Raw genomic sequence first — 21,446 nt, 5'->3', positions numbered from 1 at the left:
ACGCGCGCTGTGTGAACAAAAGCCATAATGAATGCCGTGTCGTAATGATGGCGCTAAGCCGGGATCGTTCGCCAGCGTGAAACGGTTCGTAATGCGCTAGTTTATGATCGAATCAGAGGAAAAAAAATGCACAAGCGTGGTTTCTCGAGAGAAATCGCAGCTCATAAGCAAACTATAGACGCCGCTGGGACATGTCACGTGTCTTTGTGGGTTGTGTGTGTCTGTGTGAACGCACTCTCTTGATTCCGGAAAATCACTGGCAGTGTGAATGAACCAAAGTCAAACGAACCCGGGTCAAATCCGGGCCACTTTATCCGTGTATTTTCCGGAATCTCTGTGTGAAAGGGAACTCAAACACTGAGTCAACTCAGCAACAGGAGCCGCTTGTACCAACGAACACGCGGAAAAAGAGAGAGACTGACAAATGCCCAGCAACAAGTGCCTCCACTCCACAAAGCAGGTTTCGATAACAAAAGCATTTACAAATGCTACACAATATGAAAAGGATTAGTTTTTTTTGTTTTATACAAGTTATATTTTACTTTTAAGATGGCAATATTTACAATAATTTTATTTTGTTTACAAAAAACTATTTTCTACAATTTTAGGAAACTTTCTTTTTGCATTAAAACTTAATCACTTTTTTATAAGACGTTTTTATTTCAAGCATTGTATGCTTTGTTTGATTCAATTGTTTGAAATATTTAATAAGTAAGCATTAAAAGCTATCTGTGCGTTTCCTTATTAGAGAATCACAAAGATAGGATTATGCATTCTTTCATTCAAAAAAATAACCGTGACCTTATTTACAGTATAAGCCTTGCCAGTGACACATGAGAAAGATTTTTTTTCCAATAATCGTAATCGAGGTAACTTGTTCGATTAATCGCGATTATGATTTTAGCCAAAATCGTCCAGCCCTACCATTAAGTTATATGAATTTTATTTCTAAATGTCCTCTGAACGTTTAAAACTTTCTTGTTTATGTGAACGTAAAGATAACAATCCATTTTGCAAACATTTTCGGAATGTTCAGAGTATATTCAAAAGTAAAACTAAAACGCTTCAAGAAAAAAACATTCCATGAACAATATATAATAATGTTTTTGTGCTAATGCAACCCTCTTCGCACACCTTGGCAAAGGAATCGCCATTGGCTAATACATTTTTTGGGTTACTCGCCAGACTGATTTTATATATATATATATATATATATATGTATGTATGTATGTATGTATATAATTCCACCAAATTAGCTTATTATTGTAAAATGACACAGATTTTTATATATCTAAATGTACACTCTTAAAATCAGTCAATAAAGCATTATATTATGACAATCAAGCATTAATGATAGAACTTTAGTAATTATAACTAAAACTTGATAATCATGCATGAATGCATATTTGTCATTTTGACTGAACTTAGGGCTGGTGGTGGTGCTTTGTTGGTCAGTCAGTGTTTCTGTAAAAAAAAAAAAAAGATAATAGTAATTGATAATAGTAATTATTATTAAAAGATAATCCTACTACTAATTCTACTACAAATAATGACAATATCAACACATGAGCTGCTGGGTTCATGAATATTAATCACCTTGTCATCGTTCGTTCGCTCTGATTTGCTGAAATTAAAACAGGGATGAGTCCAATAAGATTGCCGTTTGTGCATTAGTCCCGCCCACTACCGTAGAAACCGGCATATCTTCTGCTTGTTCTTAAAAGCTGAATAATTCCAGATGAACTCAGTTATTTAGTCACCCAGATTGAAATTTACTTGCATATGTGAGTGATGTAGAGGGTTGTAATGTTTTGAGAACATTATTAAAGACAAGATTGCTTTGAACAAACACTCTATTAATGTTGCTTAGACAACTTAGCGAGAACATTGTCAGAAACGTTAGCCAACATTCAGAGAACGCAACTGTTAGCTGGGTGAGCATATGCTGTGTTTTTGGACACTGGTGTGCTGATGTTCCCATGAGGTTTCATCAGATAATCTTTCTTGGTCAACCGGCTTAACTAGAAAGACAGTTCTGCTGGTGCACCAGTTAGACCAGTACCGAACCAGTATTAACCAGCCTGGACCAGGATGTAGTTCTGAGCTGAGCCTTGCATCAGGATGGGATATTCAGTATATATTAGAGGTGTAACGATACCCTCATGTCACGTTTCAATACATATCCCAATACTTAATTCACGATACGATATTTTTGCGATACTCCAGGACATATGATAAAATTTTACTTTTGATTAAAATGCTACATTTGGTTTTACATTGTGTGTGTAAATGAATAGACTTGGACTTGTTGCTGATAACCAAATGGACAGGACAATGGTGACCAAAAATACTCATGATTCTGAAGCTGAAAATCCAGAATTATTTTAGACGAATGAATATGCTTGCACTCTGTCACTGACTATATACATTTAAAATAATGTAGGCCACGTTTTACTGGTAACATAAGACATTTGGCATTATGAGGATCCATAAATATTCCCCCATTGCATTATTATATATTATATTCAAAGTTATGTATAGTAGTTTAATGTAGTACTGACACTAAAACTCTGAAAACTTTTTTCTCACACAGTAATTATTTTGGGTTTTAACTATCCACGATACAGATTGTTTAGTTTTTGTATTGCGATATATCGTGACACTATATATTGTTTCACCCCTGCTATATACTGCACAGTATGTTAGAATCACATTCACAACTCTTGCATACACACATCAATTTGTGCAGAGCTCCAAACGGGACATGGTGGTGGGAAAAAAATATGAAATGGGAGGGAAAAATAAGTTAATGTTTTTGCGTTCTCGAGAAACTTTGTGTTCGCTTGCAAAACTTTTTGCATTCGCTCGTTGCATTCGTTTCTCAGGGGAATGCGACACATTTGCGAGAGAACGCAAAAATATTGCCAGATATTCATTTTTCTTCACCATGGCTCCGTAAATTTGTTCGTAACCTTATTCCAATGTTAACGAATTTGCAATTTTCTAGTTGAGCAACCATATATGACCGAGGTTAGTAATCTACGTAATACACGCCCAAACAATCTCCATATAAGGGCTTTTCTGACCTCTCCTTTACAGCCTTTCATTATTTTGGTAATTCAAAAAACACTGCAATAAAATAAAAATAGCAATTTTAAAGGGACAACTTACACTTAAAACTTACCTAACAAACGTAGAAATTCTGCCTACTTAAATTATCAAAACAATGCATTAAACAACAAAAATGTAAAAAGCACATAAAATTACCAGTACTTAAAATTTAAAATGTAAATATAAAAATAAAAGCTCAATTCAAAATATTAATAAATACTATAATAGTACTGTTTCCATTAAGAAATACTTTAACAGTATTTAATTATATACTGTATATATGTATAATTAATTACAATAAAATTTTACATGTTTATGTTAATATTACCTAAATTTTTCGTAAATTTAGAATAAATTGCGATTATTATTATTATTATTTTTTTTTAATGAAAACACTGGATCTTTGGTTTCCGTGCTCAAATCCGTGCGTATGCACCGTCGGTGAATGTGAACCAGTGTTTTCTTATTTTCCCAATTGTACTTTCATTTCAAATAAGACATCATGACAGTCTAGATCAGCATGTCAAGTCTTCATGTGAAAGAACAGTTGCGTCTGCCTGATGTTTGAATCGGTCGGTTTCAGGAAATGAAGTGAGTGATGTGAGGAACGTGTGCATCTATGAGAACCAGCGCTGGAACCCGATGACAGGATACACTGACAAGTGAGTGTAACGTGACGGAGCTGACGTGTGTGTGTTTAAAGCCAACGCTCAGTGTGTGCTCTCTTCCTCAGGGGTCTTCCCACAGATCGCTATATGTGGAGCGACTCGTCGGGTCTGAGAGAGTGCACTAAAGACAACACCAGCACTCCCTCGCCGCAGTGGACATGGGTACAAAACCAAAGCCTGGAGTATTTATAGTGCAGTGCACAGTTGTGTCTTTGCAATATTATGTAGATTAGATAGATATTGTCTGTGAATGATTTCTACATCTCGTGCTCACAGGTCTCTGATTGGGCCGTAGACTACAGTGTCCCAGGAGGGACAGATAAAGAGGGCTGGCAGTACGCTGCAGATTTCCCTGTGTATGTTGATTTTTGGACATAGTAATGAACGGTAGCTAGACGGTTTTATTTCAAACTAATATATTATATGTTTTTTATGTGCATATAGGACATTTCATGGTTATAAGACAATAAAGGATTTTGTGCGGCGCAGAAGGTGGGCTCGGTGAGTTCACATTTTTGCTGATTTTGAACATTTTCATACATGCATTTACATTAACATTTTTAGCGACATTTTACTTCTGCTTCTTTCTAATGTTGGGCAAAACATTTAAACCCCAAACTCCCACAGCAGCCCCTGTGAAGCCCATTTCTGCCACACAAGAAAACAAATATTGCTTTTGAAAAACATAATTATGACATAAAAAGTCAAAATTATGACAAAAATCCAAAATTTTTACATACTAAATCATTATGAGATAAAGTCAAAATTATGACACATAAAGTCAAAATTAAAAAAAAAAAATACAAAATTATAACATAAAAATCAGAAATTGACATACTAAGTCATGAGATAAAAAGTCAAAATTATGACATAAAAATCTAAAATTTAAAGATTTTATGAGATAAAAAGTCAAAATTATGAGAGAAATTCAAAACTACGACATACTAGGTCAGAATTATAATTTTAAAGTCAAAATTAAATGACATTGAAAAGTCAAAATTATGACAGTCATAATTATGAAGTCAAAATTATGAAAAAAAAGTTGTATGACATAAAACATCCAAAATGATAGTCTTTATAAAAAGTCACAATGATGACTAGAAATTTCAAATTATTACATGCTAGGTCGGAATTATAACTTTATAGTCAAAACTATATATATTAAAAAGTCAAAATTATGACACCAAGTTGAATTATAACTTAAAGAGTTGTAATCATTACATTATAAAGTCAAAATTATGACACAAAAAGTCAAAATTATGACAAAAATCCGAAATTATGACACAAAAATCCGAAATTGACATACCGTCACTATGACATAGTCAAAATTATGAGAGAAAGTCGAAACTATGACATACTAGGTTAGAATTATAATTTTAAAGTCAAAATTATGACAGTCATAATTATGAAGTCAAAATTATGACATAAACATCCAAAATGATGACATAGTAAGTCATAATAAAAAGTCCCAATGATGACTAGAAATTCCAAATTATTACATGCTAGGTCGGAATTATAACTTTATAGTCAAAATTTTATGACATTAAAAAGTCAAAATTATGACTTGCCAAGTTGAATTATAACTTAAAGAATTATAATCATTACATTAAAAAAATCCAAAATTATGACAAAGTTAAAATGATGACATTCAAGGTCAGCATTATAACTTTAACGTCAAAATTATGACAAAAAATCTAAATTCTTACTTCAAATATCAAAATTATGACAGCCATAATTATATTAAATCGAAATTATGACTAAAATTCTAAATGATGAATTAGACATAATTACATCAAAAAGTCAATATGACAACACTAAGTCATAATTATGAGATAAAAAGTTGAAATTATGTTAAAGTATAATTATGACAGTCATATTTTTGACTTTTTTAATCTCAAGTAACTTGTCATAATTTCAATTTACATCTAACTTATGCCATAATAATTGTGACTTTTTATTTCATAATAATGACTTGGCATGTGATAACTTCTGCTTTTTATGTCATCGTTTTGACTTATGTTAATGTCATAACCTTTATCTCATAATTATGACTATTTATGTCATTCTGATTTCCCCGAGCATGATTTGTTTTCTAGTGTGGCAGAATTGTGCTGTGTTTAAGAAAGGATGAAGCTACAGCAGAGTTGTTGTCTCTCACAGGAGGTGTGAGATCAGCCTCACGGGCCCCTGGGAGAAGGTTCCCCCGATCCCTCTGACTGACGTCACCGTCCTGCCGTGTCTGGCTCACAGCGGCCTGGAGCAGATTCCTGTGTGGGCCATCAGTGAGAAGGGGGATGTGCTGTGCCGTCTGGGAGTCACTGCAGAGAACCCGGCTGTGAGCACCAAACACACACACAACACTTCACCAACAGTTCATTTCATTTTAACGGTGACCTCAAAAACATCAGGCCCAAAGTCATCCCTAATGGCGCAAGTCCCAGAAAAGTAAAGGTTGTATCAGTCAGTTTTAGTGTGCCTTGTAAATACATCACACACAACTGACAGAATTATTAATAACCCATGACTTTTCTTGAAGCTGAAAGTCAGTGCAGAATGGTTAATAACTCTTTGCCCTCCATTGACGGAATTTCCCGGGTTTCCGTGTTGTCACTGTTATACGGTGTTATACGGTAGGGGGCGCTATCACACATCTTCTGAAGGAGTACAGTATCTCCTGATCAAAGCACAGGCGAAGAAGAAGCAGAAATGAGCGATAGAATATATGTTACATTAAACGGCATATAAATCAAACCTGCCTAATGTTACTGAATGAAATGTCGACCCAGGACGAGCTACAGGACTGTGAAGCTTTGGGGGGGTGTTGACGGACTCGATCTACTCCATCTGTGTTTTCCTCATAATTTAGAATCCGTTTTAGCTCAAAATGTTGCTTTTTTTATTATATGAAACTTACACACATTAAAGTGTTGATAAAAAAAGAATGCATGAAGCTTTTTAGTTTAAAAGTAGAGGCGCTGTTCTTTCGTTTGACATATTGCATGTTCAGATGTACATACAACAAAATAATAAATAAAAAAATCTGAAAAAAATATAAAAAAATCTGGGGCCCTGATTTTTTTTTTTTAAATGATCAAAAACGTTTTATTATTATTTTTCATTATAATTTAACTGAGCATACAGTATGAAGAGAATGCATAAATCTGCTATAGTATCTTAGAGTATACATGACTGTAAAGTTATTAGACACAAAACCCTCATCTCAACCAGACAGCAACATAGTCTCGGCCCAGATCCGGCCCACATCTGGTACATGGGGATTCAGCAGCACCAGATGTGGGCCGGATCTGGGCCGAAACTATTTTGCTGTCTGGGAATTTATTATATCAGTATTCAGAGAGTGAATATGGCTCTGACCAGCTCATGTTGAGTTGTAGTGTCCTCTAACCTCTGACTGTCTCAGCACAGGGCGACTCCTGGCTCCACGTGGGGACAGACCAGCCCTTCAAGTCCATCTGTATAGGAGGAGGACACCAGGTTTGGGCCATCGCCAAGGACGGGGCCGTCTTCTACCGGGGCTCTGTGTCTGCACTCAATCCAGCTGGTGAGAAGAATGATGATGGACATCCGACGATATGTCAAATGCTTTCTCATTTCAACAACTTGTGATACTGTGCATTTAGTGTGCTTTGAAATTAGACCTGTTACATTTTGAAAAAAGTACTTTTTTAAGTTGTGGCGTGTTTACAAGTTAAGACATGATTGACTAAAAAAAAAAAAAGCTTTGAAAAATGTTGGAATATGAAAGGTAGCAGGATTGATTTACACTGAAAATATGAGTATATTAGTAGATTTTATGCTGATATTTTAGGACTATCAAATAAAGAATAACTGACAGGAACAATTTTTTTTTTCAACTTTCAAGTATGAAAACCTATTTTAGAAGAAAACAAAAACAAGACTTTGGAAAAAAGGCATAATAGTGCCTATAATTATGTGCCACATAATTTTAATAGTGCTTAATATTAATTATTATTTTTATTTTTTTTAGTTACTGTATTCTGTATTCAGAAAAATGCCGACTTAACAGACTTAAACTGTAGTCATGTACACTTAAAATGATGAAGGCACACCCATTTTGTTAAATGACTCATGCTTTATGTCTTGATTTCTCAGGCGAGTGCTGGTACCACATCCCCTCTCCACCGAGGCAGGTGCTCAGACAGGTGTCTGTGGGCAGGACCTCCGTTTACGCTGTGGATGAAAACAGTGAGACCGTTGTTTCCACTCACTTCTTTTGTTACTTGGTTGAATCAAGCTGTATGTGCTCTGAATAACTCTATCTTCATTATGAGTGTGTCAATTCAAAGCATGCACATTTTTCTATTTATGAATGGTTTGGAATACCTTGGATGATCAGCTACATTTGGCAAAATGTGAAATATGCAAACAGAGCGCAGCTCCTTTTCCAATGTGATGCATGAATATCAGCCCTAAACATCAGTCTTAACTTCCTTGATTTGATTTGTCTGCCAAAGGACATTTTCACACAAATTAGGATTAAAAGTAACCTTTATTTTCCAAAGGAACTTGAAGACACTCACTGAATTAAAAATGCAACACGATGACGTCAATGCAACACTGTTATGTGAAATGTCTGGCGTTGCATACTTTCAAATACTGAACAGAAAAATAGTAGACATGTGCAATGCGCAGTATGCAGTAATCAGAATGCCGTTGGAAACATTGTACCGCATATAAAGCTGTTATCTCTCCAGTCGAGTCTGAGCTCAGTCTGTTTGTGCAGGTAATCTGTGGTACAGACAGGGTTTGACACCCAGCTATCCTCAGGGGTCAGCATGGGAACTCATCTCCAGTAATGTGTGCAAGGTGTCTGTGGGACCACTGGACCAGGTTTGTAACTTTTTACTTATTATTTTGATGACTAACATACTAAAGCACACACATAATGCACATCTTCTGAGTGTACAGAAGCTCCGGATCAAAAGCAGAAACAAGCAACACAAAAAAAGCATTGCTTATGCACGTTGTAGTCAATGAAAAAAAACACGATTTTCTCAGCTTTTTGTTAAAAATGTTGCTTTTTTATGAAACACCCACATTCAAGCGTTGATGCTCAAAAGCATGAAGCTACAAAAGTGTTTTTTGTTGTTGTAGTTTAAAAGTAGAGCGTCTATTCTTTTGTTTGATAAATTGCATGTTGATATTCATGCAACAAAATATTCTGGGGCCCATGGAAGTTTTGTAAAACATATAAAAAATGCTGTTGGTGGCTGGCAAGGAAAGAGTTAATAGTCTGCAGCCTGGTTTAAATCCTACCTATCAGATCACTATCCCTTCATGTGTGTAAATGAGAAAAGTTACCCGAACCTAACAAAAGTACGGTGTTCCACAAGGCTCTGTTTTAGGCCATTTGTTGTTCTCCTTGTATATGCAGCACATCTGTATGTGCGAGTTGTTTTCTTTTTTCCACTGTTACTTTATGCTGCCTTCTCTTGTTATAGACCTAACCTTTCCTCTATCTACACCACCTCCTGAAGTTTACCAACTCCCATCATGCCCAAATCCACCCCTAACAAACCGAAATATAAAATAACAACTTCACACAAAAAAACTTGTTCAAAAAACATTTGTGAAAATGTAAAGTGGTTGTGATGTTTTATCTGTCCAGGTTTGGATAATTGCTGATAAAGTGGCAGGTTATCCATTAGAAAGCACAGGAACTGTGTGCCACAGACTGGGAGTGAAGCCCATGCAGCCGAAAGGCCTGAGCTGGGACTTTGGTATCGGGGTGAGTCTTTCCATTACTGTTCACATTAAAGGGGTGGTTGATTATGATTTCACTTTTCTGACTTTAGTTCATCAACTAACCATTCAGAAACGTCCTGTTGAATTCTACATGTCACTTCTTCTTGAGTCTCTCCATCATTGTCAAAGGCAGAGCAGTTTCTGACATTTTAGTGTGTGTCTGCGTGCGGTACTCAGAGCTGCGAACACACACACACACACACACACGCTCTTGAAGCTCCGCCCTCTGTGCCGGGAGAAGCAGCTCATTTGCATTTAAAGGGACACACAAAATTGCACTTTTTTTTACTGACCCTCAAAAAGGGACAATTTTAACATGCTCTAAAAATTATCTGTGGGTTATTTTAAGCTAAAACTTCACATACACACTCTGGGTCAGACTTATTTTACATATTGTAAAAAGGGGCATTATACCCCCCCTTTGAGTCTAATGCTTAATTGTGCCTTCCTCCGAAAGCCTCCAATTTTAAAATGGTGTATAATTTCTGCAAAAGTTACATAAGGTCTAATGTAGACCTTGTCAACAGATCTTTACACCGTCATCTCTTCAACAGGGCGGCTGGGACCACCTGTCTGTGAGAGGAAACTCTTTAGAGGCTCAGCGTGTGGCACTGCGCAGTCCAATGCCCAGCCGGACTCAGAGTCAGGTGAACGGGAATGCTGTGTGCTGTTAGTCATTCTGCTCCACACTCAATACCCCCATCATCATCACCACCTTCATCATGCTTAACTGCACATCCCAGCTTGCTGTTCTTGACACTCTTTCTGTCTGCCCAGTGCCCTTCCAACCAAATGTGACTTTTTTTCCTCCTTTTGATTCCACTTGCCTGAATAACAAACTTTCCCTTCTGTGAAAACAAGCGTCTGAACTTCTTTAGATTTATGTACATGTATGATTTGAATCACCTGACTCAATTGACTGATGTCAATTTGTTTTGCGCATGTCACATTTTCTTGTTGCCGTATTTGTTTCTGTAATCGGTAGAAGCCCATTTTGTGTTATTGGTTTGATTATATTATTTGACAATAATATAAATAGTCCACTTAAGTAGAAAATGCTGTATATGTGGACAACTTCCCTACTCTGGTCTCTCTTTGGACATGCTTTTTTTTCCAATAAAGATCTGTTAAAAAGCACCAGCTTGTTTTTCTTTGTGAATTCAAGTAAAGAAATGTCTGCACCACTAGCATCACCAAACAAAAGTTCACAAACAATAAAAACAAAAAATGATTTTCTAAATCCTACCCCATCTGATCTTGGTCTGACACACCTTTCCCCAAACTCGCACCATTGCCTGAACCTGTGAATTAAAGTATGTGTGAAACATGCATGATAAAGAAAGAATACAAAACAGAAGTTCATTTTCATTTAATTCCATAATAAACAGAGCAATTCATTATAAACCATTCCTTCAATGACACTAGGGCATGATCATCGTCATCAATATGAAGTAAAAATATCACCATTTTTTAAAATTTACAAGTTACAAGGACATGATGACCTGCATTTCCCCATTTTTTTCATCGTTAATTTGTCTTTTTCGATCACTTCTCACCTGTGATGTCACATTTTAGCATTAAATTACAAAATCAGTCCTCATACCTATTCCTAACATCATAACCAATTTACAGACAAAATTAAACATTTATATACAGGAGAACAATTCAACATTAAGTTTCACTTTAAAGATGTGCAAGATTAAGCAAAGTATACTGTAGAATAAAACCAAACAATTTCCTTTCATAAAATTTCAATTTGAACTGAAAATCGAGTGCTGGTAATACAGATATTCAACAGGTCTAAAACAAAGATTACTGTACTGAATTACAAGGGGAAGTAGAAGCTATGAACCCGATTATCCCAGCAATAACCTTTACAAATAATCAGGCTCCCAATTTATTCAAGACAATCTCGAGTATGTCATACCAAAATCAACGTTCTTCCAGATTGAACCAAGGAAATATTTGGTGATGTCGAACGCTCTTTCCTCTGATTGTGTAGTTTTCATCTTGATTTGATACAAGGTAATATACATTACAAGGCTATATACATTAGTCGATCAGGTTCATTGCCAACCCAAAGGAAAAGCATTCAGAGCAGCAAGACTGGCAAATATAAAGGATTCATATGACCTATGACTTTCAGGTCCAATGAATAATACATGCACAAAAGAGGAAAAACTAAATAATTTCCAATCCCCTTGAGTGTTTACAAGCTGCTCTTTACAGTTGACACAGGGAATCAGAAATGTAAGGAGGTTCTTTTGTTTTTCCATTGAACAGTATTCCTACTCAATGCTACAAGCAGCCATCACATGGAGGTCCTGCTAGTTGCTAGCTAGTCTCTCTGCACCACCAGTGCTTTCAGAAATACTCGCTGACTTTTAGATCAATCCACCGCCAACAATGACAACTTGTTGGTGAATCTCACAAAAAATGTCTGGGTCACATTTCAATTCAAAATCTAGAGAAAAAATTATATATTCTGCAAAATATCTATTAATATCATTACCATTTCAAATCAGTAAAACAAAACTACCATTATGATACAAAAACTTTATAATTTAAATATAATATCATTACTTATTTTGACATCACAGTAATGAGAGATGGGGGGTGGGGCTCAATTCATGAAAATAATTCCACAATGACAAAGTCTTACTGATCCCAAAAATAGGCTTCATTTTCTGGCGAAATAGTTCCTTTCTTTTGATTTTGAGGTGAAATATGACCGTGGTATGTTCTAGGTGGGTGAGAATCCCCTTGGTACTTAATAGAACTTGCACAACATTCAGAAAGGATGAAGACACAGGAGAAGAGGGGCTGTGAGGCACTGCGACGGCCCATTCAATATACAATCCCACAACGCTTCAACAAAAAGCCCTGATATGCAGCACTCCTTAAGAATTCCTCATGAATAGACCACAATGACAAAGACTGCTCACTACTTTAAGACTTATTAGCGTCTCATGTCCGAAACTGCTCAGCTGCTCATATCCTGACTTTACATTATTTAATAGAAAAACATGTCACTGAAACTATGCAAGTTGTTGCTTGGGTGAAAGTGGTGCGTTGTCATGAATGAACAGTCCAAACACTGTACAAAAATATCTATGGAAACCCATACTGCTTCTATTGGACATCTAATATGATACACAATTATATAAATAAGCATGTCACACTAGATTTCACATTTAAAAAAAAATTAAAATCCAGTGTGTTAAAATAAAAGGCAAGTATTGTACGGTTTCAATTGCACAACTGAGTTTGAGTCGATTGGCTCATTAGTGTTTAAGAGAGAGTCCTCTGGTTAAACAATAAATTTCAGCTTCATCCTTCTGAAGTAAAATGTGGACACTAAGAATTAATGCATATGAGCAAAAGAAAAAAAAAGTGAGGCAGGACACTTGGGAAGCGTGTGAAAGTTTCTAAAGCGTATGTGAAGCAAAGTTTTTTCCAAATTGCACTGATGAAACGCATTGCAAACCATATCTCATTTGCAGAATATAGGAAGTCATCACAGGATGCCACCTGCTCAGTTTCTGCAATCCCCTTCATAACCTCAAATAAATACCAACGCTGCCTGAGAAGCAATTAAAAGCCTTCAAAGCAAATATATCCGTCATATTTCTACAACATTTACACATGTCCAAAAGATTGGTTAATCTTTCTCTCCATCTTCACCACTTCCTGAGAAAGAAAACGAAAAACAGGATTCAGAAGTTAAGATTCTTGAGGTTCCATTCCTGTTTGTTCATGCTTTGATGTTTGTGGTCAACTTACCCCCTTGTTCAATGTCGGAGTCTGTGAGGTGGGTGAGGGAGAAGCTAGCGATGCTGGCTGGGGAGATGGAGAAGCGCGTGTAGTTGGAGGGACTGTTCCAGCTCTGCTCCAAGGTGCGGTTCGCAGGGGGTGGTGACAAATACTTAGAAGCTGCTGAGGTCCCACTGGCAGGATGATCACTGGCTGCTTTTGAAAGAAAATTGGGCTCTGGAGATGGGAAGTCATCATCCCACTCAAATGCACCACCTGTGAATCAAATCCAAAGGTTTAAAGACTTGGTATTCAACCATGGCTCTTTGATGACATATCAATTTAAAATAATTTAATTCAGAAACACCAAAAAATGTTTGGAAATTTGGTTTCTGATTGGCCTTAGGTTAAGTACCACTGGTTTAATGGGTTCACAGTTCAAATGTAGACCAGTGTTTGCCAAACCCGGTCATGGAGTATCCGTCACACGGCATACTTTGAATGCCTCCCTAATCAAACACACCTGACTGAACTCATTGGCTCATTAATAGAGATTCCCACCCTGCATCCCAATGTGCATACTATCCATCATAAATAGTATGTGAAATAAGAATAAGTGTGTCCCAAAAAATAGTATGTTGAAAAGGGTATGCCAAATATAATTGGGTTGTCTATTATTTTTGGTAGATTTTTGCAGTGTGGATCTGTGTCCACTCTAACGGCTGATTTTGCCCACAACCCATTGAGCTTTGAGGAGGATTCAGTTCAAAAGTACAACCAAATAAAAAGAACAAGCAAGGCAGATGTGCCTAAGACGGACGGCTAAGTAGCGATGCCTTTGGGGTTTGAGTTATTAATAATATCTAACCTAAAAATGAAAAACTTTGCTATTGTGCTATATTTATTAAAATTCACAAAGCAGAAATGTTTGGCCACTATTAAATGCATCATCATGCAAAAAACTATAGCAGAGTTCTCTGCATGAAAGACCCACGACTAGCAGATCAATGTGCTGCTTAATTGATGTGGTAGAAAGAATTGTTTTAGTAGTGTAAATGAATGTGGAGTGCGTTTATGAGGATGTAAACTGACAGGCTGCTTCATGGTGACAGAATGCAGGTCACTATGCGACAAAGGACAATTTTAAGACATGGTAGTATGTCCCAAAAACTTCTGCAGCCTTCTGCAACACACTCAAAAGGATCTACTTTTTCCTCTTTAAAAGAGTACATTACATTTAGGGCATAGTACTGTATAAGAGGAGGAATTGGGGGACAACATGAGAACTGAAATGAGTGTGTCAGATAATGATAACATCCAAAAACTGCACTGTTTGGGAGGGTCCAGGACCACGGTTGGGAAACAATGATGACCGTAAAGAACATTAACATTAGTCATTACCTTCTTCATCAGTAGAGCTCTCAGAGTTGGTAAATCTATTAAAGTAGCTGGATGAGGACACTGGACTGTTGAAATCAGACAATTGACTACTGGGGTCAAGAGTATGCTCGCCAAGCTCCTTTGTTGGGGTTTCCTATTTGGTTGAAAAACAGGGAATCAGGCATAGAAAAAGCCTCTGTTAAAAAAATAATCAAGTTGTATTTAAAAAGATTTAAGAATGCAAGGGAAACATCTGACCTGGTCAAAAAGGTAGACAGTGACGTCATCAAAGAACGACACACCACGTCTACTATTTCCATTGCTGCCCTCTTCAGATGTTGTTTTAGCAGTCTGAAGGGATTTGGGTTTCAGTAGGCTTTTGAGGCTGAGGGAACTGCTGTTATCCGAGATAATAACAGGTACCGGGTGCACAACTTCATCCTCACTGCACTCAGAGCTAGAGCTGTGTAATCGGTAGGCACGCATATCGTCATCTGACTCATCACTGTTCTCATCTTCTTCATCAGCATCCATTCCATCCTCAGTGCCATATTCCATCGAGGATCCATCGAGCTTTCCTAAGTACCTCCCCTCCATATCTGGCTCTTTTTTCTTTGTTCCCTCCCCAGCATATGTCCTTGTTAGCTTTGCATGGACCTTGATGTCTGTTGAGGGCTGCGTTGAGGTAGGTGATGTTGCTGCATGTTCTGGGGCTGCACGGGGATGATTTTGGTCTGAGTCGTCAACAGTCAATCGTTTATCCTGGCTCCAATCTTCCTCAGTGGTGAGAACCAACTCAGGCAAAGGAGTCTGTACATCACCATCAGTTAATTCTAAAGTAGGATCTGCAGATTGATGGGATATCTCGGACACCGAATGCTCCTCAACAGCTTCAGCTCCTTGACTTTCGCCAGCTTCTCGATTACCCTGGAGCCAAAATGAGGCATCTCCTGGGCCGCTTCCACTGATGTCATCACTCTTTTTATCTAGCTCCTCATTGTCTGAGAAGTAAGCCGAGTCTCTGTAGTTTCCTCCCAAGGGAACTTCACCAAGTTCTTGTTGGTGATCAACTCTACCAGCATTTACCTGAACATCAGGTACACTGTCCACCTCAGACACAATGATTTCCGGTGGAACCAGTGCCATAGGCTCCACGGCACTACTCATCTCATTCTCTTCAGAGGAATCCCTCAAGCCTGTTTGAGAGTTCCACTCGGGTGACTCCAAGTTCTCGGTTTCATACCCACTGTCAGCGGCTTTGTATGGAGGTTGAAGCTTATTATTTATAGGATTTTCCAATGACTGTCCATGCCCCACATCCCTATGCATGTCCAAAGAATCTAATGAGTCTGGCGTTTCAGCCGAATTCTCAATTGTTGGAAGAGTGGATAAGGTGCTATCATCAAGAAGGCTGTCCTGACTTATTTGGTCAAGACAGGAGTCTGAAACCAACAGTGAGGACATGTCCAGCATTACATGGTTGTCCAAAAAAGTTTCTTGATCTTGATCGATGGCTTCTAAGTGTGCAATATCCTTGGTGGTCTTCTTGTCTAGCTCCATTATATCACTCATTGAGTCACTACTTGTTAGACCTTCAGTGAGGCCACCTTCTGTACACTCACCAACAGGTGAAGTAGTAAAGCTAAGCACAGCTGTGTCTATGATTTCTTTATACTGCCCATTCTCGTTTGAGGCTCCAAAGCATTCTTCAAGGATGGCGGGTTTGGCATCTATGCACATATGTAGTGTATCTGTAGTGGCACTTTCAAGGGACTGATGACTATCAGATGGACTGTCAACAATGACCTCAACACTCTCAGAGGTAGACTCGGAAGAGGAGTAATTCCCAGATTTTGGGGAATGCAAAGAGCCATTTGAGTCTGGCAGGTGGTTGCTACAGGTTTCTCCTGTTACTAATATATCAAAAGGCACCATTGTTTCATTTCCTTTCAAAGGCGACAGAAAATCTTCTAAAATCGGGCTGACTAAGTCCAAGAATTCATCCTTAAGCTGCTTAGCATTTACAGCAGATTTCAAAGACTCACCTGTAAGGTTTACATTATCTGAGACATCAGTCTCAACAATGGAGCTCATGGTCTCCTCTATATTTTTTGAGTCGAGCTGTGAGAGCGCAGACTTGTCCTTCATTAGGCTGTTATCTTTAAGAAACGAGAAGTTTTCAGCCAGTTTCTCAGTGTTAAGAAGCATCATTACATCTGAACTGTCCTTATCGGAGATCTCCAGATGAATGGCTTCTGGTCCAACTCCTAAAAAAGACTTTGGAAAACTATTACTTGCCTTGTTACAATTAGTTTCACCATCATAATCCCTCTTCGGTACATTCATCTCTGGGAGCTCCATGAGACCTCCCCTGAATGAATGAGAATCTTCCAGTTTTGCATCACCCTCACTGAAAATGTTAGTATGGTAAGGGCTATCATGTTCACTTGAGGACCATATGTGGCTGTCCTGAAGGAAAGAGTCTTTTGAGTCAATGCTCTGATGAAAGAAATCAGCATCTGTACTGGATTCATCCAATCGGACATCCTGTAAGACTACAAACTGATCCTGCTCTGAAGCATTGGTACCTTCAGCACCCTGACTTTCCCCCATCCCAATTTCACTCTCATCTAGCTCTTCCAACTTAATAAAATAGTCATTTCCAGAGGATGCTTTATGTGCATCAAAAACTGGCAAGGTTTCCGGGACTCTGCCATCTTCTGCTTGCGCTACAGTGTCAGGGAAATGAGCCTGAATATCCTGCTGTGGCACTGGAAAGAACATACTGTGGTAATTCAAAGTAGTGTCCAAGGCAGAACGATTGTGGTTGTCATAGTGGTCATGCTTGGCTGCCTCCCACACATATTCAAAACTTAGTCCACGACTCGTTTCGGTGACTGTGAGCACCTCGTCTGGTTCTCGGCCGTCATCAAACTGTTCCAGGATGGGGAAGGAGGAATGACTGACGGTGGCTTGACGAGTGATGGGATTGGGTTTGAGAGAGCTCCAGCGCTGCTCGAAGTCATCCTCCACATCTTTCTGACCCTGCATACGGAGGTAAGTGAGCAGGCGGTGGACCTCTTCAGCAGTGGCCCTCTTGTCTGCAGGCAGCCAACAAAACTGTAGAACTTCATACCTGTAGACCAAAGGACAGAGTTAAGACGTTTCTAGAGAGAAACGGATCTTGTTTATAAATCTGTCAAGGACTAACCATCTTTCTGAGTATGGTAAGTCCAGTTGTGGCTTGAGAAGTCTGACTTGTTGATCCTTGAGCACATGGTGAAGCACTTCTCTATCTGACAAGTGAGGATATGGCTGCTTTCCACTTTCAAATAGCTCCCATAATGACACACCCAGTGCCCTGTAAACACAAAAATCTTGTTCTGTTATGAACATAATATAGAATTATAGGTGATATAATTGAATTGTAATATTACGTCTATAGCATATTAACAATAAAACTGTTTTATTTTTATTTTTCCAATCCAGTTAATTTAATAATGTAACTCAAATGTCCAAAAATTAAACTAACAAAGACACTAGAAATCCAATATCCATATTCAACATAAACATAAAAAGGGGTTTGTCTGTAATAAGACCTCCTAATATGCTCATGAAAAAACTGGCTGACATCCAAGCCATTATTTGGTCAGTCAGAGTGATTCACAGATGCTATAAGAGTCAAAAGCCTTAAATTTTACAACCCTGCATTCAGACAAGTGTAGTGGTACCTCACTTACAGAGTGATCTGATCTGCTGAATGCTGTGAGAGGCCACAACATCACTACCGCAGTTTACCATTTCCCTCTACATATTTTTTGAATCTCAAAAAGACATGAGACTGCAAAAGTGCATCCTGTTAAACAAGTAAATGCAAGCTTCCTATCATTTTGAGTTACCTACCAAACATTGCTGGGTTTAGTCTGTTCTGATGTGATCAAGCCCCCATGCAGCTCACCAATCAGCTCAGGGGAAAGCCAGCGCAGTGCCACACATTGGTCATCCTCTGTGGTGATGTAATCTTCCTGCAAGGAGACAGAAAAATAATGTAATAAATGTTAAATAAAGAATAAAAAATAATGATACCTTTTCAAGTTTTACCTTAAAACTTGTAGGGCCAATGCCATAGTCTCCTACTTTTACAGTCAGGTCTGTTGTGAGATAGCAGTTCCTCAAAGCCAAATCACTGTGATAGGAAGAAAAAAAAAATTACCTGGCATGCTTTTAAAAAAACATTCACATATAAAATGGTTATCTTGTAATTAATGTATTAACTTTACTGACTACATAACTAATACTAAAAAAATCATATTAAAGTTGCAATGAAACTGAAGTATCTGACTGATCTTCTCTTCCGTATTGTGATGCATTGTGAGGTAAGCCATTTCACCGAAAGATTTTAATTTAAAATAAAGTATTTAATTTTAATTAAAATTATACGGTCATATAAAAAATGAAACATATACATGTGTGAATTGTTTTTATGAAAACAATAACATGCATTTAGAAAAATTTTGATTTCATCTCGACTTTTAAGATTGAATCTCATCCACTAATAACTTTATACAAATGTTACTTTAGTACCAACTACTCTGAAAACTGAAATAAGACCTACTGTCATTCAGTTATTTAATTCAATAATCTATTATTAATATATAAATAAACATTTTGTTTAAGTTTAAGGCCTCCAGGTCTGTGATTTTTGCTTATTTCCAAAATTTTAGCATAAAAGTAGAAAAATTTAAGTTCAAACCTTTGATAGAAACATGACTTCTACATTAAAAATTCGCATACAGGTTTTACACACAAAGACATGTACGATTAGTGAATGGCACCCAATGCCACTAGATACAACAAATGGTGCTTCAATGTTTACAAGTAAGCCTGTGGTCAAGATTTTTGTCCCTATTTGCCCCCTTCTTATGTCATTTACAACCAGCTTAAAGCAGGACTCCTAACTAAAAGATTAGCGAGGAATCATCTTTTTAACAATTGGCTACAAACCCATCACAAAGATGTCATCATCTCTATCCACTTTGAGTCCACTTAGTATAAGTGCATGCTGACAGAGTGGACAGATAATTAAGTAACAAGCTAGTCTGTTTGTTTCCTAACACCATGCAAGAAGCAACGAGTTTGTTTTGCAGTGTGGTGTGTGTTAACAGACTAGCAGAAGTGTCCATGTTGCTTCATTTGATTTTGTTCTTGTTTTGTTGTAGGGTCAGTGAAAACACTGGCTAGGCAAGAACAAATCTGAGCAATAGGCTACTTGTTGAGCCCTACAATAAAAACAGTGATGCTGGAGTTTTTCCAGACCCACATGCGAACAGCACCAGAATATTGTTCCCAGAGGGGAACAATATGCCCATTTAGGCAGTAAGTGGGATAAGGAGGATATATGGGGTCTCGTACAAACTGAGCTTGTGAACACGGCAGATCTGAGTTTAGCTTTGCCCATCTTTTCTGTGTTGTCTCTTTTACACCCTCTCTTGCAGAACTGCTGACTCTAGTCATGCTCACTGACTCCGCCGCATGATAAATGGTCAGATATTTTAGACGTGATACTCTGGCCTTGGCAAAAGGGGCAAATACAGTACTGTTGGCGGGTCACAGGGAAGCAGAGCTGTGCTTTTAGCCATACATGGAAAATTCACATGTACAGACCAGGGTTATGATTGTTAACTAAAACTAAATCCATAAAACAGGTCAATTGAAATAAAGAATTTATATATTTTTAAAAAAAATTAAGATAAAATTCACTTACTTGAAGCATTTCTCATTTTCATTTAGTTGACTAAACCTACTGAATAAAAATTAATAAATTCTATATGAAAATATAAATAAAACTAATAACTAATAAAAAAAGGCAATTACACAAAATTAGTGAAAACCATGCAATGGAAACCACCATGACAGAGATTTGCCAGACCTCAGGAAATCAGGGGTTAAAATTATTCCAGCTATTAGTGGCGCTTTTCCACTGCATGGTACGGTTCGGTATGGCTTGCTTTAAATGGTACCACCTCTGTTGAGTTTCCAAGCATACCGTACTGATACTAAAATGTGTCGTGAAATCACTACAGATCACTGATTGGTCAGAGAGAATCGTCACTACAAGCATCATTGGATTTGCAACACGAGACACCATACCCGCTAGATTTAAATAGTTCAGCAACAACCACCACAGTACTATTTGTTCGTACAATTTTTATTAAACGACTTGTTTGAAAAAAAAAGAAAAAGAAAGAAACTTGAAAAAACAGAAATGGCTAAATCGTGTTGACTGGTCAGTAGACGAGGTGCAGACGGCCCTCTCCTTGGTAGCAGAGGAACGACCAGGAATGAAAAAGTTTTTCAGCAACTTTAACGTGCAGTCTATAAACCCACCCCCTTTAAAGCGTTACTAAACTGCAGTGCATTTCACTCACATTTACGATAAAAAAATGTCTGTGTGTGACCATGAAAAGATATTTGAGTGCACTTGTGCGACTGACCCGATCAAAGTTTAAAACTACAAATCCCAAATGCCCTTACACGTTCGTTACGTATCAACAGTGACGTTTTGCACTGCGATTGTTTGCTTTTAATGCCAGTCAACCAAGCGGTGCGATAAAGTTGAGACGACTGTGAAATTGTCTTGTGTTGGGATGAAGAGCATCACATTTTACATTAAAAGTTCTGTCTCAAATGAGGCAGTCTCGAGGCTAGGCAGCCGCTAAGAGGCAAATTAGCCTTACAAACTTTGAA

At 37.6% G+C, this 21,446-nt stretch overlaps 2 protein-coding genes across 4 annotated transcripts in view; one reads left to right on the top strand and one right to left on the bottom strand.

The window, feature by feature from the left end:
* tecpr1b (tectonin beta-propeller repeat containing 1b) overlaps nt 1-10,703 on the top strand; it is a 35,885-nt gene extending 25,182 nt beyond the window's left edge. The window contains exons 16-25 of one of the 2 annotated variants that reach the window (XM_077211645.1): nt 3,695-3,773; nt 3,845-3,941; nt 4,056-4,135; nt 4,224-4,280; nt 5,940-6,114; nt 7,206-7,341; nt 7,914-8,006; nt 8,545-8,651; nt 9,430-9,549; nt 10,121-10,703. In XM_077211645.1, coding sequence (XP_077067760.1) covers nt 3,695-3,773; nt 3,845-3,941; nt 4,056-4,135; nt 4,224-4,280; nt 5,940-6,114; nt 7,206-7,341; nt 7,914-8,006; nt 8,545-8,651; nt 9,430-9,549; nt 10,121-10,240 — 1,064 coding nt within the window. In that variant the 3' untranslated portion in view covers nt 10,241-10,703. The remainder of the gene's footprint in view (nt 1-3,694; nt 3,774-3,844; nt 3,942-4,055; nt 4,136-4,223; nt 4,281-5,939; nt 6,115-7,205; nt 7,342-7,913; nt 8,007-8,544; nt 8,652-9,429; nt 9,550-10,120) is intronic. The other variant, XM_077211646.1, reaches the window with a different exon arrangement.
* A 217-nt stretch (nt 10,704-10,920) lies between these two features.
* Nucleotides 10,921-21,446, bottom strand: part of lmtk2 (lemur tyrosine kinase 2) — a 38,422-nt gene continuing 27,896 nt past the window's right edge. For both annotated transcript variants that reach the window (XM_077211657.1, XM_077211656.1), the window contains exons 8-14: nt 18,801-18,885; nt 18,603-18,724; nt 17,911-18,060; nt 14,958-17,835; nt 14,721-14,853; nt 13,350-13,595; nt 10,921-13,256 (exon numbers count right to left, since the gene is read on the bottom strand). In XM_077211657.1, the coding sequence (XP_077067772.1) occupies nt 13,228-13,256; nt 13,350-13,595; nt 14,721-14,853; nt 14,958-17,835; nt 17,911-18,060; nt 18,603-18,724; nt 18,801-18,885 (3,643 nt within the window). In that variant the 3' untranslated portion in view covers nt 10,921-13,227. The remainder of the gene's footprint in view (nt 13,257-13,349; nt 13,596-14,720; nt 14,854-14,957; nt 17,836-17,910; nt 18,061-18,602; nt 18,725-18,800; nt 18,886-21,446) is intronic.

This window comes from Siphateles boraxobius, unplaced genomic scaffold (genome assembly GCF_051911475.1).
Source record: "Siphateles boraxobius isolate OS27281-9 unplaced genomic scaffold, OSU_SipBor_1 66, whole genome shotgun sequence".
Taxonomy (NCBI): Eukaryota; Metazoa; Chordata; class Actinopteri; order Cypriniformes; family Leuciscidae; genus Siphateles; species Siphateles boraxobius.
The sequence above is the reverse complement of the archived record's forward strand: the minus strand, read 5'-3'. Positions and strand labels throughout refer to the sequence as shown.